General features: G+C 34.0%; 1 protein-coding gene across 2 annotated transcripts in view; it reads right to left on the bottom strand.

Moving 5' to 3' along the window:
• Window positions 1-6: 6 nt before the first annotated feature.
• The window catches only part of Vinc (vinculin), a 137281-nt gene continuing 118944 nt past the window's right edge, over window positions 7-18343 (bottom strand). For both annotated transcript variants that reach the window (XM_089096309.1, XM_089096310.1), the window contains 3 exons: window positions 16255-16382; window positions 8043-8373; window positions 7-3881 (listed from right to left, as the gene is read on the bottom strand). In XM_089096309.1, coding sequence (XP_088952435.1) covers window positions 3712-3881; window positions 8043-8373; window positions 16255-16382 — 629 coding nt within the window. In that variant the 3' untranslated portion in view covers window positions 7-3711. The remainder of the gene's footprint in view (window positions 3882-8042; window positions 8374-16254; window positions 16383-18343) is intronic.

Genomic DNA, 18343 nt, shown 5'->3' with positions numbered 1-18343 from the left:
AAAAAAAAATTGATGTTTTAAGACCCCCTCCAAAATTCCGAAATACTTTTAGACTACTATAAAGTTTATACAAATAAAAAAATTTATGTTTTAAGACCCCCTCCGAAATTCCGAAATACTTTTAGACTACTATAAAGTTTATACAAATAAAAAAAAAATTATGTTTTAAGAGTCCCTCCGAAATTCCGAAATACTTTTAGACTACTATAAAGTTTATACAAATAAAAAAAAAATTATGTTTTAAGACCCCCTCCGAAATTCCGAAATACTTTTATACTACTATAAAGTTTATAAAAATAAAAAAAAATTATGTTTTAAGACCCCTTCCGAAATTCCGAAATACCTTTAGACTACTATAAAGTTTATACAAATAAAAAAAAATATATGTTTTAAGAGTCCCTCCCAAATTCCGAAATACCTTTAGACTACTATAAAGTCTATACAAATAAAAAAAAATTATGTTTCAAGAGCCCCTCCGAAATTCCGAAATACTTTTAGACTACTATAAAGTCTATACAAATAAAAAAAAATTGATGTTTTAAGACACCCTCCGAAATTCCGAAATACCTTTAGAATACTATAAAGTTTATACAAATAAAAAAAATTTATGTTTCAAGACCCCCTCCGAAATTCCGAAATACTTTTAGACTACTATAAAGTCTATACAAATAAAAAAAAATTTATGTTTTAAGACCCCCTCCGAAATTCCGAAATACCTTTAGACTACTATAAAGTTTATACAAATAAAAAAAAATTTATGTTTTAAGAGTCCCTCCGAAATTCCGAAATACTTTTAGACTACTATAAATTTTATACAAATAAAAAAATTTGATTTTTCAAGACCCCCTCCTAAATTCCGAAATACCTTTAGACTACTATAAAGTTTATACAAATAAAAAAAATTTATGTTTTAAGACCCCCTCCGAAATTCCGAAATACCTTTAGACTACTATAAAGTCTATACAAATAAAAAAAAATTTATGTTTTAAGACCCCCTCCAAAATTCCGAAATACCTTTAGACTACTATAAAGTTTATACAAATAAAAAAAAATTGATGTTTTAAGACCCCCTCCAAAATTCCGAAATACTTTTAGACTACTATAAAGTTTATACAAAAAAAAAAATTTATGTTTTAAGACCCCCTCCGAAATTCCGAAATACCTTTAGACTACTATAAAGTTTATACAAATAAAAAAAAAAATTATGTTTTAAGAGTCCCTCCGAAATTCCGAAATACTTTTAGACTACTATAAAGTTTATACAAATAAAAAAAAAATTATGTTTTAAGACCCCCTCCGAAATAAAGTTTATAAAAATAAAAAAAAATTATGTTTTAAGACCCCTTCCGAAATTCCGAAATACTTTTAGACTACTATAAAGTTTATACAAATAAAAAAAAATATATGTTTTAAGACCACCTCCGAAATTCCGAAATACTTTTAGATTACTATTAAGTTAATACAAATAAAAAAATATATGTTTTAAAAATCAGGTTGCGCGTAAAATCTCCTGTTCAGTTGTATAGCAGTGACCGCACCTAGATCCGCAATTACTGATTACAAATGCAACATCATAAAACAAAAATATTGATTGTTATAGCATTTTTTGCATTAGCCAATAATATCATTTAAAATCAAAGCATAAAATTAAGGCAAAGTTTAAACAGAAATACAACATAGTATTCGCAAATCAAAACTGAACAACCACAGTTTCCTTTAAAGGCAGAGTCAGAACCAGAGACCATTCAAACTCAAAGATCAACCAATTGGGAAATTAAGCTGAGAAATTGAAAAATTGAGAGTTTGAAAACGGGAACATTGAAAAACATCCCCTTGCAGCATAATGCAAACTAACAGAATTCAATATTTTAAATAAAATTTAATTGATTTAATTGAAATTTATTTAATTGAAATTTTATTGTATTCAATTTTTAACTGAAAAATACCCCCTTGCAGTATAATGCTAACCAACAGATTTCAATATTTTCAATTAATTTTTAATTTAATTAAATAAAAGTTCAAATAGGGATAAAATCCTTTGTGATAGAAATTCACAAAAAATACCATATATTTCTGTCGTCATCAGTAGTAAAGCTTTAGTAAAACAGTAGTCAGTTTTACTACTGATGACGGTCACTGCATATGTGACCGAATTATCTGGTATTTTTGTGAATTTCTATCACTGTTTGTGAAGCACTCTCTATTAAAAGGATTTTATCCCTATTTGAACTTTATTTATTGTCATGGAAAGGCAGTGTGGTCTCCGAAATTATTTAATTTAATTAATTTTAAATCAATATTTAAATTTTCTCATAGTCTTTCAGGTGGAGTATAAACCTGCAAAAATGAGCTACTGTTAGCACCTCGTCAGTTTTTAAGGGCCAATAAAATTTTTGTCATCATATTATCTCACTCTCAAATATGGACATAAGTAGTATTCCACTAAGGGGGGCTGAGGGTTGTAGTGACAAGATTCAGAGCTTTTTGTAGGAGAACAAAAGGTGGAGAAAACTTACTTCATTATACATTTCTTCGAGAAACCGAGGATGGCAAAAATCTTTATTAAATTGTGTTTTTAGATACAAATTCTATGAATTTTTACCTTTATGAGGGGGCTAAAATAATACAACCCCGTACGGAAGGCTACGTTCATGTTTTGAATAATAGTCCCCAGAACAATAAATGGATTTTTTTGGTTCAACCCCTTGTTTGAATGATCTTCGGTCGAACTTATTAAAATGTATGTACATAGCAAGCATAGATGAATTATGAAGATTCGATATAAGTGAAACTATTTACTATTTAAACAAAACTGAGCCAACGAAAAAAAAAATTCTTCATGCGGGCGAATATTCGGTTTGCTTCTTTTTCAGATCACAATTGAAAAATTTGTTTCTCTGACCTCCAGAAATGCGTTAAATTCTGTTAACTTACAGAATTTATAGAATTCTGTTAACTTACTGAATGCGTTAAATTATGTTAATTTACAGAATATTAATGCGTTAAATTCTGTTAGCTTACAGAATGTTAATGCGCTAAATGCGTTAAATTCTATTAACTTACAGAATGTTAATGCGTTAAATTCTGTTAACTTACAGAATGTTAATGCGTTAAATTCTGTTAACTTACAGAATGTTAATTACGTTAAATGCGTTAACTTACTCTTCATTCTGTTGTAGAGTTGTGATATCAATATTACTTTTCGAATTGATTTTTTTTTACAAAGAATTTATTTAGAATTTCGCTCGCAATCAAATATACAAACCGGAATTTCTATAGAAATCTTCCTTAGTTTTTTTGCTTGGCAAACTTCACTGTCTTCTATCAGAGCTCAAACTCTTCATTCTTCAAAGATATTTCTAGGGCTTTTCCCACCACAAAAATTCTGCAGCAAACATTCCAATAATCATATATGACAGGTCCAAATTAAAACTATGGGAAACGGACTTAATCTTGGGAGGTCAAACATGAAACAGCTAATAATTACTAATCTGATTATTTCGTCTTTATCCAAAATCAAAACTCATCACTTTTTATTTGGTTATAACATCGGTTTCACATTAATATATTATTTACTAATAAATTACTTATCTTACTATTTCATCTACGCCCAAAATCAACATCGACCTGAAATATCGATCAAATTATTCAGCATTTACATACGAGGCACTTAACAACAACCATTCTGTTAAAAAGGGGGACAATCCGGATCTAATATTGATACCAAGGCTGACGACGAATCCACCGCAGTCGGATTCCGGATTCAGTCCGGATTTTGATTGAAGCAGCTTCCGCAGCACGGACGGTTTCCTTCACTGATTGCATAAGGTTTTGTGCATTGCCAACAAGCATATCGGTTGCTTCTTGGTCCTCTTCAGTTCCTGAAAAAGGTTGTATCTCAATAGTTATTTAGCCATACCCAAGCCATATACAGCCATATTACGCTTTTTATCGAATACCTCCTTACAAAAATACCAATAAGCAATGCAATTTCGTAATTCGCAGCACACTGAAGACGGAACATATCATGATTGCAGCGATCACTGCAACCTAGTAAAGAACGAAGTTGAGCCATAGTAAGCGAAAATTTAAAAACTTTGTGATATAATCAAATCCCAGGTAGCGACAACCTTGTTCAACGCCTGGCCTGGATAACAATCCCTAGCCTATTTCTGAATTGCTTCTAGGGAATGCATTTCACACTGGATCTTTTTGGAATACATACCAAGATCAAATCCGACCATCTTGAGCCAGAAAGTTGGGAGCAATTGTCCGCTACTTCTTCAATCCAGCTCAATCATCCCTGAACATTAGTCCTGAATAAGGCTTATTACCAAATATGGCTCCCCATTTTATTGTAGGGAACCCGAAACACATTCAGACCCATTCCTAAGGTTCTAAGCTAGACAGCTACCTTTAAAGAAGATACTTTATTGGGCGTCAATGATTGCGTTCCCCAATTACATCACTCACCTCCTTTTGAGGAGATTTTTCTTAAAGCCAGTCTCCATTTGGCAGATTCTGCCATTCTGCAGAAAAAGCAACGTCGAAGGTTGCAGTATCTGCAAACTGCCAATACGGAGCCGGAAAAGAAGTCTCCATTGAAATAAAATTTGCAGATTGGCGGTACAAATTTGCAGAATCTGCCAAATGGAGACTGGCTTTTATTGTTGGTCAAGGTGACAAAAGAAATATGCAGGCAGAGAGCTTTCTGATTTCCTGGAGAAGGAAACGTCAAGGAAGGGCTACTTAAAAGACAGCTTTACTCAACAATGCGTATCCACTGTGAGCCACATGCGTAAAGCAATCACCTAGCTAATGTCATCTGCTGATTTTTTCAAGCTAAGGTTAAACGAATGCATAAAACTGGTCATTAAACTGGGGAGAGACTAGCGGCATATTGGTGGTTTTCCAGGCACTAAGACAAAAAAGTACCGAATAAAATGTTCTTTCACCATTCAACACAATCAATATTAACGTGTTTTAGGCCAATAACGGTTCGAATAAGACCTTTATGGAGACTAGGCTATCAAAGTTTTATTATCGAAGTATTATATCGAGGCTTATTAGATGCATAGATAATTAAATAGAAGCATGGATATGTACAAAGAATTCTTAAAATTAGAGCGAAAGTTAACAGTATGTTTTGATTTTGGCAAAGAAAACGGTCAAAAATGGCATATTTTCCATTACAAAATACATAATCTTTGCCATTGTCATCTTATTTCACTCCTTTTCTTCCGATTCCTATATTCTTTTAGTTGGAAAAGCGTCGGATAATTTGCCACCACCACACATTCCACTCCCAGCCGAAGACATTGAATCAGGAAATCCTACCTGCCGAACACAGTCAATGCAAAAAGTTTTTTTTTTATTTTTCCCAATAAAAATTCAGGAAGGCTTCCAGGAAGTCTTATATATGATCAGGTCCCATTATAACTAAAATATTCAGAGGACAAATAAATCTATTCATTTTTCTTTAACACTAAAATAATAAATAATAAGAAATTTTTTTACTGAAACCGTTCGAAATTAACTTTAACACATTCTCAACAATTCTAATGCGCAAACAAACATACCAAAATTTGTTTTTATACCCCATGGTTGGTTCATCCTACCAACATTGCGCCTCTTACTCAGTATCCACCCTTTTCTGTTTTAAAGAATTGAGAGAAGGTATCTTAATTAAAGTATCAAAAATTTATCTTAGAGTATCACAAATAGTCACTGAGTATCTTAATTTAAGCGGATTTTACATTTTGTATCTGACCTGCACATGAAAAGGCGGAAATATCACGATTTGTTGCCAATGAACAATAAAGACACCCTACCCGACGATACATAAAAAATAATCTCAATCAGCAAGATTATTTCCATAATAATTTGCTGAAGACGGCTATTTGTCATATAACCGAGATATTCACTTATTTTATATTTTAACAACTGTTTTTGAAAATTCTTCATTGACTTCTATTTTTCGTAATGAGAAAGCAGTGTGGTCTTTTTTATCTTTTTTTACCACCGAGTTGTCACGATTTGATGCCAATGAACAATAAAGACATTTCTCTTTTTTTCTGGTGCAACGAAACCGTCTTCTACACTTCAATGAGACCTTGAGGAACGCACATAGGAATAAATTTATGACTACCATAATGATATAAATAAATTTTTTTACGCCTGATGACAATAGAAAGTCTCAGTTTCTTTAACAATAATGGTATAAATAAATGATAAATAAATACAGAAACACAGAACACAAATAAACACAGAACATGAAGAAAACACATAAATTTAGCACCACGATGATTTTGAAGCAACAACAAAAGATTGTGCTATTGTGGGATGGTATTTTGTGTTTTTGCCCAAAGGGTGCTATAAAGCCATGGAGCGAAAGTTATAAGAAAAGACAATTTTTAACTCTATTTACTAATTTAACTAAATTTAATTCTACTAAGGACAGTCCTTGTAGCGCTGTTCCCAAGGGTGCTAACTGTGGTAAAAATCATGCCTCTTATAGCCTCTCCTGCCTTTTTTTTGTAAACATGTCCTTTTTTGTAATTTGGCACCCGTTACTACCAAAAACTGTAAAACTGCAAACGAATATTTTGGCTGTATTACTAATATTCGCCTTCCTTGAAATGTAGTGCAAATACTAAAACAAAGAAATCGATAAGAATATACGTCTCTCAAAATACTTTGATAAAATAGCGATGAACTAAAAACAGAAAAAAAATACAATAGTTGAGACAGTCTTTGCTGGATTAATTTAAAAAGATTCACCCAAGACTCTGGTAACATCATAAAGATTCAGCTTTAATTCTCAGAATATTCCTCTCTTCACAGTCACTGTCATGATTCTCATTCGTATTCCTTATTTGGGTTTTGTGCCACTGAAGTTGTTTTGCCACATGGCTTTACATCTCTTCAACAACCCTGTTAATTTGCTTATTTAGACAAGAGAAGCGCTAACATTAGATGCAATATACATTTCTATCATAAAACTGGGGACAAACAAGGCTATTCAAACGTACGCGTGGGCTGCTCATCTTTTGACACATTGAGATGTTGGCATTAACCTTTTTTTTTCTTTTTTTTTCCACCTCCTCTCCTCTCGGTGATTTTCAAATTTTCATTAAAAATATCTCATAATTTATTTAATGTCACCTACTCTTTTCTTAATAAAAAACATCTTCAAAAATTTCAAAATATTAAATTTATATAAAATTGAGCATTCCAAAATATATCAGGTTATAAAAATAGAGGTATACTACATTTCAATTTTCATATACCTTTTAGGTTCATCCGATATCTCAGGCTGCCCTTCCCCCTTAGGACACCCTTTCCATCGTGACCTTAAATTACACTTTTCAAATCCGTTTTCATCAACCTCTATTTCCCCCGATATATAATTTACTTTTACCCCCCATCCCCCAAAATAACAATATAAAAAAAAAGAAAAAAAAAAGTAAGCATTAACCCTTTTAAGTTGAAATCAATAACAAATAATGAATAATTATTAGATAATCGGCTCTGGGAACACACTCTTAGCCTTAAGTTGTCCAAACGCTAAATTCTTCATAAAACAAAGAACTATGCTTTCAGACTCCTGAGATGTTTCTGAATCCTACCAAAAGGAAAAGCTCCACTCATACACTCATATATATATATATATATATATATATATATATATATATATATATATATATATATATATATATATATATATATATATATATATATATATATATATATATATATATATATATATATATATATATACATAACTGAGTATATCAACTAACTTGGTGGACTGGCTGTGAATAAAAGGTTGATGCAAAAAAAGGCTTTAATTTTATCTAACTTCTTATTTCCAAGACAAGCCTAACAATGAATTGCTCATATATATCTATATATCTATATATATATATATATATATATATATATATATATATATATATATATATATATATATATATATATATATATATATATATATATATATATATATATAACAGAGACAGAAGATTGGGATTTGTGTTTACCTTGAGCTCCTAACATGGTTGCTTTCACTGTAGACAAAATTTTGAGCTGAGTTCCAATAGTTGGTATCCTCTCACATACTTGAAGAAGATTTGTGCGCATACGTTTGTCAGTACATTCTCTCGCCAGATCTTTAGCCAAGCGAGTCACTTCTTCACTGGCTTCAGCAATTTCCTTGGCGCAAGCAATGAGGTCCCTCTTATTACCACCCTCTCCGCGGACAAGTTGCGAAAGACGAGCCATTAGGGATGCCATTCTCTTGGCTGCTTTAACCAGATCGTTATCTTTGGAAGACCATTGCTTAACTTCTTCGTGTAAACCATGGGCGGCTACCTAAAAATTCAACGATGTTGGTATAAAAGTAACTTGATAATGGCTTTCTCTCCTTCCACATAGCTTTTCTATACCCGTCTAAATTTTCTTATTCTCTATACCTGTTCCTTACGAGCAGGCATGGTTGTCTAGTATTTTTTAAATCTGTTATTGTGTTTAACAGAAATCTTTTCTTCAACTTCTGGCCAAGAAAAAAAAAGATAGGATTCTCAGAATTGGCAAAAATAGATTAAATGTCTCAAAATTAAAATCATAATAAAAAAAGAGAATCGCTTCTTTATAACTAGTAGCAAGAAAGCAAGATTTAAAAAAAGAAAAAAAAGAAGCTCATGTAAGCATCAAGATTCTAATAATTTTTGGATGTTTTTAAAACTTCAAAATTAAGTTGACCAAACTTAAGTCAATTTCATTTAAATTTTTTGATTGCTAGAAATATATCCGTTAAATTCAGAATGGCTTGGTTGAACACGATTTGAAGAAAAAAGTAGCAAATAAACAGGGCCTAGACCTTAAAGTTAAGTTTTTATTGCCTCCCTCACAGCGCATAGTGCCCGGGTTAAAATTTCGGTTCTTTTATTGAAAAAAATTCAAATATTTACGCGACTACCTTTACCTGTGAAGGTCTAGGGATACTTTAAGGACATCAAGCTTGAATCTGAGAGTTTGATACAGCCTCGAATTTGAATAAGCGAGACCTCAATTTACCCACATTTTATCTGTGGTTTTCAGTTCATAAGGATAGCATTTGAAATGCAACAGTTTTATCGCATGTATTTTATAGAATTGTGAAAAATATCATCAGCGTAATACTAGAAATATGGAAGACATTCCACACTTTAAATGAACCTGTTGCTCGCTAGAGCAAATGGCTCCTAACACAAGGCCATTAAACATCGATGAATTTTTCTTTTAGGTATTAATCATTATCAAAACAAACAGGATCCACAATAAAGATGAGGATTCACAAGTGCAGGGATAAAACTAATTAGTGTCTTGAACTTTAGAGCATAGAAAGTCGGTATAAAAGGGGGATTAACACTTATCTCCATTTGGTGCATTATTGTAAGGAGTGACCTCTCTAACCTAAAATTAAACGGTCAGAATTAAAGTCATTCTTCGTGTGATCAAACCCAAAGTTTATTTGTTCAAACCCCAAGAGCAAAATAAGGACAAAGTTCCTCGAGAGAACTCAGTCCCAAGAATGAAAAAGCATAAACTGTCAGGGTCGTTCAAGGAACAGTCTCCTAAATTTGGCTACCCAAGGGACAAAGGGGCAGCACGGATTCTAAGAGGAGCCCCCCCCCCTCCAAAAAAAGCCGAATAGGAATAAAGTTCTTCAAGAGCACTCAAACCCAAGAATGAAAAATCACAAGCTGTCAGAATAATCAAAGGAACAGTCCAAAATTTGACAAGCCAAGGGACGTAGGAGCAGAGCGGTTTTTCGGAGGAGCCCCCCCCCCCCCAAAAAAAGGAAAGAAGATAAGTCCTCAGATTCCATAAATTCACTGAGCAGCCAAGTCGCTAAGCACAGTCTAGCACAGGGACAAAGCACGAACAAAGTTTCTTAGGACAATTTCTGTTTTGGACAAATCAGGCAATAACCTCTATGGATACGGACTCGAGTCTGTATTCGATGTTAGCTATTAGTTTACTTTATTAAACATTAAAATATGCCTTTTTAACCTAGCTGAAGTTCAATTTTTGCCAAATTTGTTCAATTTTTGTGAGATTTGTTCAATTTCATGGAGCAAAAATCATGTCTTCATCAATGAAATATACTGCATTCAGGTTATTAAACTATATTTCACAACTGAATTGATATTTTAAAAATGTTAGAAGAAATGAACTTGGGGAAACAATTCCATCAACTTGAGAAAGTAAAGCTTCTTACATTAAAAAAAAGCAAATCTATTAAAACATAAATTGCATTTTTTTTTTTTGAGAGAGAGAGAGAGAGAGAGAGAGAGAGAGAGAGAGAGAGAGAGAGAGAGAGAGAGAGAGAGAGAGAGAGAGAGAGATAGAGAGAGAGAGAGAGAGAGAGAGAGAGAGAGAGAGAGAGAGTTAGAGAGAGAGGAGAAAATGAAGAGAGAGAACGAGACAAAAAAAAAGGAAAAGAGAGATAACTGAATCACAAAGTAAAATATTTGGAGGAAATATTTTGAGCAGTGCCGAAACTCTAAACAGATTTAATTCATAAAGCGGCTATTATTCGTTCAAGCAATAAGATTTCAAGTGAATTTTCTACTAAAGCCCTTTAAAGTATAAACAATCAATTGTTTTTTCTATCAATAGTTTTCAAGCGCTAAAAATCTGCAAAGAAATAAACTAGAAACTGAAAGGAAAATCTCCCATTATAAAAATACTAAAAATAGATATACCAAAATAAATAATAAATACTATAAAAGAAAAAAATAAAACAACTACAAGATCGCAATACTGTATCAACATTCAATACTGATCAAACAAGATCAGTACTGTATCAGAGTTCAAGGTGAAAACATCTATCTAGATTGGATTTATTAAATTTGAAATCCAGTTTGTTCTTGAATTAATCCAGTGACCGGGGTTAATTAAGTGATCATTTAAAGATTTTTTTGATAAGGATTAAAAGTATTGTGGTCTACTGACCTAGTTTCTGATCATTTATTTATGTCTTCAATAATTAATTATTACATTAAAACCTGATTTAATTTAGGGGTGCCAAGCCGTTTTTCTTGTATTGTTGGAGATAGACTGTGCAAAAGGGAGCGATAGCGAAAAGACCGTATCCAAGGGGGGGGAGGGTTACCCGGTTTGAACCCCCCCCCTAAATGTTTGTTTGACTCGTAAAAACGTAACAAAAATGGACATAAACAAATTTTGTATGTGTTTTTTGGTTTTTTTTATGTGACCCCCTAACAAAAATTTTTTTAGTAAACCCCCCCCCCCGCCCCGAACAAAAATCCTGGATGCGCTTCTGGATAGCGAACATCAAGCGCCGTAGCACCAGCTGGATTTTTAAATGCTTAAACTGTTAGGGATAGGCAACTCGAGCATACGCACTTCCCACAGATTCGATTTGCCACGGTATTTATAAAGCCAGTAAATTATTCGGGTTATTCATTTAGCTCCTGTGCGGTGAATAAATTCGGACAATAATTATTAACACTTGCTTCTGTGGTATTTTAAAAAAACATAAATTTTATTTTTATTTCTTCATATATTAAACCTTAATCAACTTAGGGAACTGCAATTATCGCTCAGGCATTATGGTATTCAGTCTCCGGCGAGATACTTTTATGAATCACAAATCATGGGCGCCCATAAGCTGAATTCCAGGGGGGGGCAAACTTTGTCTAATTGGCACTTTTAATGCTATATAATAGAAATCTCAGGACAAAAATATAAAAATAAGGCAGCATCATTCAGCCAGGGGGGGACAGGAGCCCCCCCCCCCATATGGGCGCCCATGTCACAAATTGTTGTTACCCCTCCCTATTCGCTCACTCGCTTCTTCCTCGGCTCGTTTTGGAGCCTATAGAATCCCTTTGATAAATTGTGAAAGAGATAAATTTTCAATACGATACCAAATCCCTTCTATCGCAAATGGGCTAAAATTAAATAGTAAATTTAAAAATCTTAATAGCCGATCACTTTTAAAGACTAGATTAGTAGAATATATTATTAACCTTTGATGACGGGGTGATTCTTCTTGATAATTTATTTCTTAGCATTATTTTTAGATTTTGCTGTGTTGGGGTAGCCTCCTTTGTCCTTCTCCTTCTATATGTTATGATGTTTTTTGGTTTATCTTCCTTATTTTTATTTATGGTGTACTTGAACTCACTGTAATAATTGTTAGCCTTCCTTTCGAGTTTAGCTCCCTGTTGGCTTTATTTAATTATTTGTGTTGCTTATATTTGTATGAAATACATTTTATCTATCTATGTTTATTCACCCGTGCTGAACTTTTTACAAGTGAATATCCGGCCAGGAATTGATGATGACTCTGTTGCTAAACATGCCATTGGTTTTTTTTATGAAAATGTTATAAAGAGCGCAAGAGCGGAACTCTGGTCTTGAGCCTCTCTTAACCAAACCTTAAGGGGACGAAAACGTGATCTGGCCTGACTTAGGCATATAAATGATTTTGATTTTTTTTTTCGAAAATGCGACAACGAACAAGTCGACCTGCCCACTTTTGTTACCACTCTCCAATGGAAGTACCGGTAATTCCTGCAGCAGCTTACTCGAAACTTGCCTCTAAACTAACTTTAATGTAAACTACGCTAAACACTATATGGGATAAAGTGACATCCTATGATCTGAATTTTCTATCTCTACCAAATCATACCCCCCATCCTTCAAAAAATCCTATGATAGTTGTGGTTTCAGATTTTCCGTCTGTTCTGAATGACCCTGCTAAACGCAAGCAATCAATTAACCAAGTTTGCGGGTAAGAAGCTGTGCAGAGTATCAAGCCCTCTGGCGATAAGCTGTTAGTTTGCATTGACAAAATTTCTGAGAAAGATTTTTATGATGCAACCCATAGCGCCCTGAAGAACTGTCACGTCAAGTTAAATGAACAAAAACACCACAGAATACTGAAAAGTATACAGAAGAACTTTGATCTTGATATGTTTAAGGGCTAAACCGGTGTGATTGATGCGAAGCGCATAGGAAATTCAATGGCAGTAAAAGTGATTTTTACAGATGGAATCACACTCTTAAATGCAATGTGACTCGACATAAAAGTGGAATATGAATTGTTCCGAGTTCATATGTTTGTGAGACCACCACGTTATTGCTACAAATGTCCGCCTCCTAATCACACAATATCCAAATGTGACAGGTCTGTGCACTGTTCTCGTCGTTCTGGGCAGCACGAATCCTTCAGTTCTTCCTCCTGTCAAGCAGAAAATCCGAAATGCGCCAACTGAGGTGGCTCCTATGTGTCCTTTAGTCTCAAATGCTGTATCCTTCATGAAGTCCTGTCTAAGAAGAATAACATCCCTAAATGATTGAATCAAGAGACTTAAATTTATGCTCCTTTAATATTAATGGGACTAAAGATAATGACCACACAATTAACCAGAAAATGTAAGACTACGACATTTTATTTCTTCAAGAGCATCTTCTCCCTGCCGTCAGTGTCAATTCCTTGCGAAGGAGCAGACCTTCTGCTGGTCTAGCTTGTATCGTTAAGCGAAGTTTGTCGCATCTTTCGCTTTCCCTCTATAAATCTAATGATAATTTCATTGCAATAAAAAATCAGTGATTATGTGCTCATCAATGTTTACCTGCCATATGACCTAAAACGCATTGCTTCCCTCACTTGATTTTCCAGCACGTGCTCCTCTGTGAAAAATCTTGTCACAGACATAGAAAAACGTGGCTACAAATGGTTTTTTATCGGTGATTTCAACTGTGATATATTTAACAAGTCCACGCGTACTGACCTAGTCTTAGATTCCCTCCCAGATACTTATCGAATCGTGGAAAAAGACCTTAATTACAATTACATTCATAATAGTGGGGGCTTTATCTAATATTGATCATTGCATTTGCTCTACTGCTATATCTTATTCGACAGTGCACGTAGATGATGACGAACGTAATTATGACCACTTACCCGTAGCCATTACCCTTTCTGTGAATCAGACTAGCCGTAATTTGGTAGGCACAAGTGCAAATTAGTGGTGTTACAAAAGGGATTGGTCGAATGTTAATAATGTTTTATATATTACAACTCCAGCTGGACTCCTCACCAATGTCCGAATCCCATTCTACCTGCTATGTACTGGTGCTTTCTCATCTCTAGCTCGTTTGGATTTGAATGTCTATTATTAACGCATCAATGAATGCTTAAAACGTGCTAAAGAAGTTGCTATGCCTCTAATCTGAGTGCGTTCTAATGCCCGTAGTTCTATCTAGAAGGAAGATCCTGAATTAAAAGCCGTCAAGAACTGTGCTAAATTGTGGCTGAGGATGTGGATCGCCTGTGGCCGGCCAAAGAGAGGTCAAGTATTTGATTTTAAACAGAGATCTAAGCTACTTTTTAAACGGTATTTACGAAGTGTTCGCTATAACGGCTGTAAGTTTTCTAAAGATGCTGCTCAATGAAGACGTGTTATCAATTCAACTAACATGAATTGGTCTGCTGACAGGGGTGTTTGTATTTCTAGTGACGTTTGGCTGAATCATTATAAATGGATTTTTTATGTAATTAATTATAATGTGCATTGTTTTTTCACAGATCTTTGCTCTAAACTTTTACCCACAGATGTCCAACAAAAACATATTATTTCTGTTTTCTCTGCGACTGTTCTAAATGGTGTAAAGCAACTTAAATCAAAAAAGCGCGGACTCTGATGGTATTTGTGTGAATCACTTGAATTTAGAGTCAGTTGCTTCGATTCCACATGCGACTGTTTTTTGTCTGGAACAAGTCCAGATTCATTTTTATGCGGAACTATCACTTCTATTTTGAAACACGGAAAACACCCCTTGAATTGCAATTCTTATAGACCAACTACAGTTGTCTGCAATCTAAGTAAGGTATTTGAATGCATTCTTCTGCCACATATCAATACAAACTGTGAGCTTGATGTGAATCAGTTCGAATTCAAATCACGTGTTGGTTGTCAACATGCTCGTCGCGCACTAGCTATTCTATTACAGGATGCTCAGATCAACGGTCATGAACTTCACATTGTACGCTTGACTTAGCTGAGGCATTTGATTCTGTTTTCCATGCCCAGCTTCGGCATTCTCTCGCGGTATCAAGAGTTAATTCGTCAATTATTTTATTGCTGTGATTTTGGCATGGTGATTCTTATGTTAGATTGGAGATGCAGTAACGTCTTTTTGGAAATATCCCTGTTAGGTCAGGCGTGCACCAAAGTGGAGTTTTATCCCCATATTTATTCAAAATGTGCATTAATCATGTGTCGAATAATATCAAATCTAACTGTTTTCTGGGCTACACCAATATCTCCTACGTTGCTTACGCAGATGATATATTGTTGATTAGCAGAACGAGATCAGGCCTGGTCCACCCGGTTGATCTTGTTTCTCGTATTTTTTATAATATTGGATTAACCTGAATGTAGATAAATGCGAGTACCTGGCATTCAATGTAAAATCACCAGCTACAGTTTTTGCACTGCAATGTGAATCTTCTTCAATTCAGTGTGCGAATGTCATTAAGTTACTTGGTATCCATATTTGCAGTACGCTCTCTGGGCACCGTCCAAAAGCTCTTGTCGACATTAAACAAAAGCTTCAGATAGGCTACGGGAAAATCGTCGCTAATCGTGGTCGTTACTCGCGTCGAGCACTCGCCCGTCTTTATAGTACATTTTGCGACCATTCCGTTTTATTTATGTCTGGTATATATCCACTGCTCGAGAAGAAGCAACTAAAATCAGTTCGAGAGATGTACTTTCGGTACCTAAAGTACCTACTTTATTAATCCTGCCATTGTCAGTAAATACGGTGCTACGGATATTTCTGAGTCATTCAAAAGATTAAATATTGTTTTAGGTAATAATGCTATTTTTTCGCTGGGTTGTTTCCACCCGTTAATGAAATTGTTTTGCCTTTAGTGATTGTGAATTATATTTTTACATATTGAAGTTTCTTTATGTTTTTTATTCATAGTAATCTGCTTGAGTTTTGTTGTTTTGGATTGTGATCACCGTTAGTGATTGTGCATTATATTTGTGTATATTGAAGTTTCTTTATGTTTTTTTTATTCCTAGTAATCTACTTGTATTTTGTTGTTTTGTAGCGGGTTAAAAACAGATTATGACTATTATTAACACAGGCACATTGTTAAAAACAGACAACTGATCATACATGGCATTTGGCTGATAGTTGAAACACTAAGAATAAACATACCATAATTGGTTGATTAGTTGTAGGAGCTTGGCGGAATGTTTCATCTTCGTCATCTGTCTCAGGTGGCGGCGGACGAGGAGGTGGAATTTCACCTCCTGGAAGAGGAGGACGAGGAGGTGCAGCAGTATCTAATTATAAGCAAATATTAGTACGGGATATATAAAAGACAACTTCTCATTGTCAAATCCATGGGTTATTTTGTATTTTGCTTATTTACATTTGTTTTTAAGGAAGTGTTTCTTTTTTATCTGTTTCTCGATAAAAAGTTGTTATCAAGAACATGTTACCGGCAAAAAAAAAAAAAAAAAAAAAAAAAAAAAAAAAAATTGGTTGTTGACTTGAGAGGTGTCTTTAAGATCGTGAGACATCTCCATTTTAACGATAACGTTAGAACACATGTTCCACTACCAAGGCCGTTTGACAAGTATAGCCTACTCTTAAAAAAAAAAATTGTTCCATTTTTCCTGATAGTTTTACCATGATATACCCAACTTATTTCAAGATTTTAACTCCTTCTAAAACCAGCGATTCTTTAACCCTTCAAAATAGGCACTTTTTTCATTAATGAACTTGGTGTTGGAGCTCCACCAATAACCACAGAGTAAATTTATGTAGTATTTATCAAACGACTATCGTACCATTATGACTGCCTATGTAATTTGAACCATTATGAACCTAGTAATTTGCAACAGGAGTTACTCAATATTTTATTTTTGCACGGATTGTCTTTTTATTTTGGATATTCGTATAGATACCGTCGCCACAAAGGTGTTTTCTACCGATTAGAAGACACAGAGGTACATCTTCATATTTTGAATATTAGTTTCTTCTGGAAAGAAACTGAAGCAATAGTACTTTATGTCACGGTGGGTATTGGTGAGCAAAAATACGACAAGAAAAAGGCAAAAAAAGAGTAATTACACAGTCAGTCTGAAAAGAGCTAAACTGTAGTTTAGCCTTTTCGGTAAAATCTTCACACTACCGTCATCAAGGCAACAGAGCAACGAAAAAGAGCCGGAGGGCAAAAAGGATCTTCTTCTAAGTTTTTCAGTTCTTAACTGGTTTATTATTTTTTACCGATTTTTGGAAACGTGTTTCAAAATATGAATAATTCGCATACGATTTGAAACAAAACAATAAAAAAAACGAAGAAATACCATTAGATAGTCACAAAACCGTAAAAACACATAAACCTATTAGGCGTATACTGAATTTTATTCAATTTTATACTTATATAGTTTTATTAGCATAATTCGATTATTGTACCAGCCTACTCTTAATCGATTTGATATCCAGCAAAAGTTGAATGGAATATATCTCAATTTTGAACACTCGAATAACAAAAAGAAATTTCATGGCAAAATTGAAAGCTACAAAATCCGAATGAGGTTAACTTTGAGCATTTCAAACTTTGTGGATAGATAAGCCGGGAGAAATACGAAACCACCTTGGTAGCACGTCTTTGGATTTTTCTCCATATGTGAATCGTCATACCTATTCACGAGATACCAAATATAGGTGCTATGCTTCACGATAGGACGAGCCTAAGACTTGTAATACCAAAACAGAGGTGCCAAGCATAAAGATGGGACGAGTCAAGGACCAGTAAAAGGAGTGCAGGGTCATACAATTTTTAAGATCTAGTAACAAACAGAGGGGCAATGCTTAGAGATGGGACAAACTAAGGACTTGTAAAAGCTCATACATTTTTTTCAAGATTGAATAAAGTTGCTATGCTTAAATATGCGACGAGTCAAGGACTTGTACAAGGTATTAGAAATTTTACGATTGAATACCAGATAAAGGTGCTATGCTTAAAGATGAGACGAGCCAAGGACTAGTACAAGGTCACCAAATTTTCAAGGTCGAATATCAAACAATGGTGCAATGTTAAAGATAGGACAAACCAAGGACTTAAGCAACATGTAATAGCATGAAGACAAAAATTATTTATTCATTTGTGTTTTACTTAAATTTTAATTGAATTCTTTTTTCATTTTTTCAAATTTTTAACATGTGGTTTCTTTGCTGGGACGCACTGATGCAAGTTTTGCTGTAATGCAAGCCAAGGCTAAAATAAGACGTCTCG

The sequence above is a fragment of the Artemia sp. Qi Xiang Cuo genome, chromosome 11 (genome assembly GCF_049724085.1).
Source record: "Artemia sp. Qi Xiang Cuo chromosome 11, ASM4972408v1, whole genome shotgun sequence".
Lineage (NCBI taxonomy): Eukaryota > Metazoa > Arthropoda > Branchiopoda > Anostraca > Artemiidae > Artemia > Artemia sp. Qi Xiang Cuo.
Note: the sequence above shows the minus strand (reverse complement) of the source record. Positions and strands in the feature narration are given on the sequence as shown.